This window comes from Coregonus clupeaformis, chromosome 25, assembly GCF_020615455.1.
Source record: "Coregonus clupeaformis isolate EN_2021a chromosome 25, ASM2061545v1, whole genome shotgun sequence".
Lineage (NCBI taxonomy): Eukaryota > Metazoa > Chordata > Actinopteri > Salmoniformes > Salmonidae > Coregonus > Coregonus clupeaformis.
This window is the reverse complement of record NC_059216.1, coordinates 29710396-29719767: the sequence shown is the minus strand read 5'-3', so window position 1 is coordinate 29719767 and position 9372 is coordinate 29710396. Positions and strand designations below refer to the sequence as shown.

Sequence of the window (9372 nt, the reverse complement as noted above, 5' to 3'; positions counted from 1 at the left end):
CATAAAGTCTGTTGTGTTTAATGCATGCCGAGTCTGCATGTAACATTGTTTTGTTGGGTAAATTGTTTGCATGATAAACAAAAATCAATTGAAAAGTTGTAAAACAACATAAAATACACTATTCTTTTCTTTATTGAAAGAAAAAATAAAGGTAATAAATATAGAATCATATTTATAAAGTACAGGTCAACATGCAAATGTACTGTAAGTATGGTGTACAGTATACAAAAGAAACAGGCTTTGGGAAAGCATTCTGTCGTAGGTACATAGAAGCTTAGCATCAGCAGTTGTGGCTTAGGAAAGAATTAATGGTACTTTATTCCCTAAATATCATCCCTTACCTTCAGCTAACATCATACATATGACTACAAGCCATATCAAGCAGAGAAGTGATAAGTGTATTGTTGACGAGGGTGAAAGAGAAGGAAAATCTTGCTCATCACTGACCGATCTATAGGTACATATTTATCATGTTCCTATACTTTTGGTTTGGCTGCTTTGGATTGTTCAAGAAATACATAGAAAACGACATGAACCTTAATATACATCAGAATTTCAGTATAGTTACGATACACATTGGATAAAGCATGAATAGTGCAACTTTCCAAAATAGTCACATCTTGAGAACTTATGAATGAATAATGGTAGTGATATCAGTTACCATCAGAGTCTAAGGTAATATCAAACGATGATATATGATAGTTTTCTGAGAACTCATGTGAACCTACAATGCTATTGCCCTGTTAGCTTCTGCTGTACTCTGGATGTGTTGAACAGTGGCTAGCACTTTATTTTTTACAGTACTGTTTGTTTCCACTGGTATTTAATAGAAAATAATTTGGTAAAACTGGTAGTTACTTTGAATTCAACACAATTTACAACCACCGGGTGCCTAGTGGCACTTGATTGAATGAATCCCAAAGAAACAATCAAGTAATTTATTGGTTATTTCTATATAGTTACCATTTTATTTCTCAGTAAATACCTAGTAATTTCTGTACTGTAAAATAAAGTGCCATCTAGATGTTTCCTGTCTGGCTGGTGTTTCCAGCGAGCCCAAACAGCTGCTCTCTGCTACCTCTCCCTAGTTGACCTCAGTGAAGTCCCTGCAGATGCCCCTTACAAGGGGCTGCTGGAACTGCTGCAGGCCAGTGAACTCCCTGGTGAAGAATGTGTGGCTATCCTTGGGCTCTGATGCCATGGTTTTCAGGTCGTCCAGTGGAGCCCAGGCCACCCCCACAGAGTAGATGGTGATTCCTGTAGAAGAGGGGGGAGAGATGAGATCAAATGAGTGGTGTAGTGTGATCGAACTAGGAACAGGAAGAGCATCATCTAAGAAATATTTTAGGTCAGTGTGATTATCTTATCTGCTGTCAGTGTCACTAAACCCTATTTCTCCATACTAATGGCACTCGATGTGACAAAACATTTCAGCTCAGCTGTTTTTTTATGTCATACAAACATATTTTGATCTTGTTCTACATGCTAGCTCGACACATGGTCATACTTTTGCCAAAAAGGAATCCACACCTTCCTTCTGGGCGGCCAAGGCCGGCCCTCTGACGTCATCGTAGGACTGTCCGTCAGTGACCACTATGAGGAAGTTCCTCCCAGGGCCAGCCTTGCGGGCCTGGAACAGGTTCTGGGTAGCGTAGGCAATGGCGTCTCCCGTGGCCGTGCCCCCGCTCATGTAAGGGATCCCCTGCAGGGCCCTGAGGGCTTCATCCTTCACTGGGTAGTCATACAGGTTAAACTCCATCCTCTGGTCGTAGGTGAACTGGACTGCCCCAACACGTGACCCTATGTCTGAGATGTCGAAGCTACGGGCCACGGAGATGATGAAGTCCAAGACCAGACGGAAGTTCGCCTCCCCGACGCTGCTGGAGCCGTCAATGAGGAAGCCCAGGTTGACAGAGTTGTAGCAGGTTTTGGAGCAGAGGAGCTGGTCCACCGAGCACAGCTTCTGGGCCAGGGGCTTCACATGCTTGGTGGTGCCGAACCAACTGGGTATGGCGTAGGTGAAGAAGCCGTTGTCCTTGCATACTGCCTGGCATGGCACACACAAACACAGTCAGTCAGTGACATATCATCATGTAGATTAGAAACAACAGGTATGGCTAGATACTGTAAGTGATGAGATCACAATGATATAGGTGTCACGATCGTTTAATGACTGGTCGAACCAAGGCGCAGCGTGATAAGCGTACATATTTATTTAAGTACTGAACACGACAAAACAACAAACAAACGATACGTGAAGTCTTAAGGTTACACAAAACAAACCTATACAGAACAAGATCCCACAAACTAACTGGTGCCAACAGGCTGCCTAAGTATGGTCCCCAATCAGAGACAACGAGCTACAGCTGCCTCTGATTGGGAACCACCCTGGCCAACATAGATCTAAACGATCTAGAACTAAACATAGAAAAACACAACATAACACGGAATATACACACCCTGACTCAACAAATCAACGTCCCCTGAGTCAGGGCGTGACAATAGGCTGGCGAATTGATCTTTGCATTACAGTATGTGGTGCCCAGCAAAATCTGCTAACAGCTATGGGTAGGGCCAGAACATCATATTTTTCAAACTGTTCATAAATGACCCATTCTCATTCAAACCACTAAAGTAGAGCGGGATACAGCCAATAGGACAGAGTACCACAGTCACGTGACTCTTGGCTCCCTGCTCACCTTCTTCATGTAGTCCTTGTCTCTGACCATGCCTAGCTCCTCCAGGGCAGGCTTGGCCACTGGCACCAGGAACAAGTTGATACCAGACTCTCTGGCCAGCACGGCCGCATCTTCCAGGTGGTCTGAGGGCCAGCCGTCTATAAACACCACTATGACCCTGGGGTGACCTCTCCTCACCCCTGTCTGGAAGAAGGACTCCACCGTGTGCATGATGGCCTTACCTGTGGGGACCGGACAGGCAGACAGACAGCATGGTCTCAGATTAGGTTTATTGGGAATCCCCACAACATTTGACAAATGTGAAGAATTAGCTGGTGATATGTATTGTATTCCAGTGTATATATTCCTCCCAAATCCATTTCTCATTTGAATGGGAAATAGTATTGTATACTGGTTGTATAATATGCAGATCCATCATGTGGTACAATATGTATACCAGCAATAAAAGTCAGAAAGAACCTGTGTTAGTGTTGCCTCCCAGGTAGGCTATCTCTTTGATGGCAAACACCACATCTTTGGGTTGAGTGTAGTTAGTCAGGTGGAATTCTGTCCGAGGGGTGTCACTGGAAAGACGAGCACTTTGTTAGCTACATGTAATACTGTACTGTTTTGCTATGGGGTTAGTGGCTAAATGATAACACCTAATTTGAAAATGTACTAATTGAACACCAAATGAACTGACTCACCTAGCTTGCACCACACCAAGATGTGGTCCATTCGGTCCAATCCTTAGCATCACCGCTAACTTGCTGATGAAGTTCTTCTGAAGGTTGAAGCGACGCTGCCCAATGTTGTTGCTGCTATCCAGCAGCAGGGCTATCTCCATCTGGCAGTCTGGAATGAGAGAGTGAGACATGGGCATTCTTGAAGCAAAATAAAATGTTCTACAGTATCAAAGCAAAACATGACACAAGCATACCTCTATTTCCTCCTGTAGTTATTTTCTTCACTGGCTTCTTTAATGTTTTCTTCACTGCAAGACAGACAGGCTCTGGTTACTGCATGTGGTGCTCATACATGTTAAGAGTTAAAATAATAAAATATCCTTATCTGTAATGTAAATCATGAAGACAGGTATCTCTGTGGAGTATGATAGCTCTGGAGGGTCTAAAAACAGAACCATTTAGTAATGAAGATATTATAAAGTAATTGTACTTTTGGATACATAGTTCGCACTGAAATTCTACTTCTAGTAAGGTATGACGACCAAGAGAGGATGTCGCCATAAAATATAAGGCGTATCCCATGCAGTATTGGTGACCATTATGTGTAGTTTAATCTACAGTCGTGGTCAAAAGTTTTGAGAATGACACAAGTATTGGTCTCCACAAAGTTTGCTGCTTCAGTGTTCTTAGATCTATGTCAGATGTTACTATGGTACACTGAAGTATAATTACAAGTATTCCATAAGTGTCAAAGGCTTTCATTGACAATGACATTCAGTTAATGCAAAGAGTCAATATTTGCAGTGTTGACCCTTCTTTTTCAAGACCTTTGCAATCCGCCCTGGCATGCTGTCAATTAACTTCTGGGCCACATCCTGACTGATGGAAGCCCATTCTTGCATAATCAATGCTTGGAGTTTGTCAGAAGTTGTGGGTTTTTGTTTGTCCACCTGCCTCTTGAGGATCGACCACAAGTTCTCAATGGGATTAAGGTCTGGGGAGTTTCCTGGCCATGGACCCAAAATGTCGATGTTTTGTTCCCCGAGCCACTTAGTTATCACTTTTGCCTTATGGCAAGGTGCTCCATCATGCTGGAAAAGGCATTGGTCGTCACCAAACTGTTCTTGGATGGTTGGGAGAAGTTGCTCTCGGAGGATGTGTTGGCACCATTCTTTATTCATGGATGTGTTCTTAGGCAAAATTGTGAGTGAGCCCACTCCCTTGGCTGAGAAGCAACCCCACACATGAATGGTCTCAGGATGCTTTACTGTTGGCATGACACAGGACTGATGGTACTGCTCACCTTGCCTTCTCCGGACAAGGTGTTTTCCGGATGGCCCAAACAATCGGAAAGGGGATTCATCAGAGAAAATGACTCTACCCCAGTCCTCAGCAGTCCAATCCCTGTACCTTTTGCAGAATATCAGTCTGTCCCTGATGTTTTTCCTGGAGAGAAGTGGCTTTTTTGCTGCCCTTCTTGACACCAGGCCATCCTCCAAAAGTCTTCGCCTCACTGTGCGTGCAAATGCACTCACACCTGCCTGCTGCCATTCCTGAGCAAGCTCTGCACTGGTGGTGCCCTGATCCCGCAGCTGAATCAACTTTAGGAGACGGTCCTGGCGCTTGCTGGACTTTCTTGGGTGCCCAGACGCCTTCTTCACAACAATTGAACCTCTCTCCTTGAAGTTCTTGATGATCCGATAAATGGTTGATTTAGGTGCAATCTTACTAGCAGCAATATCCTTGCCTGTGAAGCCCTTTTTGTGCAAAGCAATGATGATGGCACGTGTTTTCCTTGCAGGTAACCATGGTTGACAGAGGAAGAACAATGATTTCAAGCACCACCCTCCTGTTAAAGCTTCCAGTCTGTTATTCTGACTCAATCAGCATGACAGAGTGATCTCCAGCCTTGTCCTCGTCAACACTCTCACCTGTGTTAACGAGACAATCACTGACATGATGGCAGCTGGTCCTTTTGTGGCAGGGCTGAAATGCAGTGGAAATGTTTTTTGGGGGATTAAGTTCATTTTCATGGCAAAGAGGGACTTTGCAATTAATTGCAATTCATCTGATCACTCTTCATGACATTCTGGAGTATATGCAAATTGCCATCATCAACACTGAGGCAGCAAACTTTGTGGAGACCAATACTTGTGTCATTCTCAAAACTTTTGACCACGACTGTACATAGTTAGAATTTTACCTGGTCCTGGTCCTGATGCAGGGAGGGCAGTTGTGGCTATCTGGGAGGACACCTCCTGGGGCACATGAGCAGATTCTGACAACAAAGAGTCATATGTTTTATCAAAACTTGTCATTAATGAAAAATCACTTCATTGTAAATCGTTCAAAACATCAACATTGAATGTCATTAAATACAATTCGAGTCATTCTTCATGCCTACTCAGCCTTCTTTGAGTCACATTTTCCTCTGTGGAATGTACAATATTAAACATGTTTGGTATTTGGCGCCACCTACGGGCCACAGTGAATGATGCGGTCCACCTGGACAGGGCCTGAGATTGGACTCCATGGGAGTAGGAGCCGAGGTAGTTCTGTCTGCCTTGCAGTTTGTGGACCTTCACTGGTCCCCCCGAGGACCTTATCACCCCCCTGAGAAAAGTGGTAAAATACAGTTAAAAATGTAAATAAGCAGTAAGCGGTCAGTCACTGCAAACGTTGAGGGAAGGGAAGATAGATGAAAAATGCAGATACTGTAGAAGTTATACAGACTTCTTGAATATGAACGTCTCTCTCTATTATACATCAATACTCTTTGAGAAAGAAAAGAAGGTCATAGAGGTGAAACTCTATAGCATGTGCATTAGCCAAACATTATCCCTCTCCTGGCCTACACAAAGCCTCTTAGTCTTAGCACTGCTATTGAACTGCTCCAGCCTTACTGGTGCACGGCTGCTCCACACACACTGGACACGGCGGCGTACACCCCAGAACCGAACACAGACACCCTCCAGAGGGTACAGTTAGGCGGGCAGAGGACCACCTGCCTCTCCTCCGTCAGGTCTGCCCCACGGGTCGTACAGGTGATGGGAGTGGCAACTGAGACAACAGAGAGAGAGAGAGAGAGAGAGAGAGAGAGAGAGAGAGAGAGAGAGAGAGAGAGAGAGAGAGAGAGAGAGAGAGAGAGAGAGAGAGAGAGAGAGAGAGAGAGAGAGAGAGAGAGAGAGAGAGAGAGAGAGAGAGAGAGAGAGAGAGAGAGAGAGAGAGAGAGAGAGAGAGAGAGAGAGAGAGAGAGAGAGAGAGAGAGAGAGAGAGAGAGAGATCTGTTTTCTATCAGGTACCCTATTACTATTAGTTTGGTATGGCTTTCTCTTCCTCAGAGCCACAACTCAATACCAAAGCCTACAGGCTATAATAAAGAACAACTCTGAAGACAAGCTGTCCTCAGTCACATCTCTATGTTAATTACATTTTGAAGAAAAATAATAAACATCACCTTTTGCTTTTGAGGAATTGCTGTCATCCAAGTCAAACAGAGAATGGGCTTACCATAGAACATGTCTCTGAGCCAAAGGCCACAGAGCTAGAGCAGTGGCTCTCAACTATAACATCCTAACACCTCTGCCTTAATGAAATAACTATCATATTTTGTTTGGGAGTCTTCCAAGTAAAACTAAAAGTCTTCAAAGTAAAACTGGCTGGTTAACAAAATAAATAAATCCACTGATACGACACGATCAAATATATTTTTTCTCTCCACATACAGCAGCTACTGTTCATCAATAGATTCTCACATATCTAAATATTCTACTATCTTGCTGAGCTGTGCAGTTCCCAACTGTCTCCCTGTGGGACTACACTGGATCAAATTAATATGAGAAACATTAGTGAACACATTGTTAATTCCCAGAATACTAGTAGTATCAAATCTACGGTATCTCATCTGCCTAATATTGACAGAGAAATAACAGCAAAGTGTTTATGAAATTCAAAGAGAACAAAACCACTAACCACTTGATTCAGATCCAAACGCTCTGAATGTCAGAGACAGAATACCTGTGGGAATTAAACAAAGTGATCATTGAAGCTTTTCAATAATGTCAAAGTTCACTCAATAATATTGTGTCAAATATGCATTAATGAAATCTTAGTTACATATGACATAATTATATTTCTTTACACATAAAGATTTCACATATTATTTGTGCACATATTATTTCTTTTTGCACAGAGCTAATTTCCATCATTATGACACAAAACTCTACAATGCCTTTTTGATCAGATATGACAGTTTTTAAATGTGAGTGAAACCGAAAAAAAGTATTTCCTAGATAACTCATACAAGGTAGATGATGTGGCACAAGTACATTCAGTGTGTCAATTGCATCAACCAGTGCTTACCTAACAGGTGTAGAACAGCAAACAAAATTGGCATGATGGACCCAAACACCTACAATGAAATAAGCAAGCAGGAAAACATTTTACATTTCTTCAATAATTGGAGACATACAATTAATAGTAATTTATAAGACGAAATGCATAAGAAAAAAGCACATAACTAACAATGCAATAAAACAGGTTTATAGTTTTTGGTAATCAATTCATAGAGAAGTACACCACTCTTGTTTAGACTGTTAGATATCTGCAGCTTGGACGATGTTCAGTCATGCGTTCAACACAACAGAGCATCTCTGTCTCTATGGGATTTAACAAACAAAAAAAAATCCACCTTACAGACAATTTGTAGAATACGGTTTCCTTGAGATCTAAGATTCCAAATGCCAAATTCTTGCAGGGGAAAGGAAAAAGGTGCTATTCCTTGGAAGTTTGTAATATTCCTGGATCACATCTGAGCCTCCAGAGAGAGCTGGCTCCTTAAATAATGTCCTCAAACTTCCCAGTCATCTCCCTGTGACATCAGAGGAGGCGGGGTCTACTAGAGACCTGTGTTCAACCTGAGAAGGGACATCTGAACCAAGCAGCCAGGACAATAAGGTGGCCTCAAAATTAACCAGAAATTAAATATTAGTCAAATAAAGTGAGGTGGATGTTATGATTTCAGGTACCTGGTTGTTAGAATATAGGGTAGATTAAGTAATCTATAAGTAATTAAACATATAAGAAAACACACAGTAGAAGACTGTTCAGTAGGTAATCATATTTTACCAGACAAATACTGCATGTGAGGATTGTTGTGATTGATCATGGTTTTAGTAACCAGTGCAAGAATAGGTTCTCCACACACAGCAATCAAACCACATGATTACTATAAACGCAACCATTCCAATAAAGGTCATACATTTCTATTGAATGGTAACTCTATCTCAACAAATCAAAAGCATTTCAGTTGCAGTTTGAGGACACAATAATACCTTCTCCAAATGCTTTTTAGTAACCAAGAGGACATATTATATAACAAAATAAACAAGATACTTAATATATTTTTTGCTGATCTGATATCATCTTGAATAACTGTTATAGAACATTCCGCACTCTTTTCTCTCTTCACTGCAAAGTGGACTGACACTTTTTAAATTACTTTTTCATAACCATCCCTTTTAGTGATCTTTGACAGATGTTTAATTTAAGTCTCATCAGATGAAAATACCTTTTGAGGTTATTCCAGACTGCCAAATATGTATTTAATATGGGGGTTTTACACAGTAGCATCCTGCCATCTGGGAGGTCCAGATTAAGTGCTACTATGTGGCTCAGTTGATAAAAGCGTGGCGCTAGCGATGCCAAGGTTGTGGGTTTGATTCCTGCTGGGATCACACGTACTAAAACATCTGCATTCAATACTGTAAGTTGCTTTGGATAAAAGTATCTGCTAATTGGCATAAAGACTATACACACTGCAATCTGTGCTTTGGTGACCACGTTGTGTTACAACCTGAATTTGAAATGGATTCAATTGAGATATTTCGTCACTGGCCTATACCCCATGATGCCAAAGTGGAATTGTGTTTGTAGAAAATTTTTGAAATTAATAAAAAATGTAAAGCTGAAATGTCTTGAGTCAATAAGTATTCAACCCCTTTGTTATT

At 41.8% G+C, this 9372-nt stretch overlaps 1 protein-coding gene across 1 annotated transcript; it reads right to left on the bottom strand.

The window, feature by feature from the left end:
• Positions 1-116: 116 nt before the first annotated feature.
• On the bottom strand, positions 117-8158 carry coch (coagulation factor C homolog, cochlin (Limulus polyphemus)). Its single transcript, XM_041847045.2, has 12 exons — positions 8060-8158; positions 7727-7775; positions 7337-7381; positions 6268-6424; positions 5844-5977; positions 5568-5642; positions 3619-3672; positions 3386-3533; positions 3159-3262; positions 2700-2920; positions 1531-2047; positions 117-1257 (listed from the first exon to the last, which is right to left on the bottom strand). The coding sequence occupies exons 2-12, from the start codon at positions 7758-7760 to the stop codon at positions 1085-1087; spliced, it is 1662 nt and encodes a 553-aa protein (XP_041702979.2). The 5' UTR covers positions 7761-7775; positions 8060-8158; the 3' UTR covers positions 117-1084.
• Between the last annotated feature and the right edge of the window lie 1214 nt (positions 8159-9372).

Coding starts and splice junctions, on each gene's coding strand:
- coch (XM_041847045.2), bottom strand. CDS start 7,760: ATGCCAATTTTGTTTGCTGTTCTACACCTGTTAG. Junction 7,382..7,726: donor TGCTGTTCTACACCTGTTAG/GTAAGCACTGGT, acceptor TAATTCCCACAG/GTATTCTGTCTCTGACATTC. Junction 3,263..3,385: donor CTTGGTGTGGTGCAAGCTAG/GTGAGTCAGTTC, acceptor TCGTCTTTCCAG/TGACACCCCTCGGACAGAAT.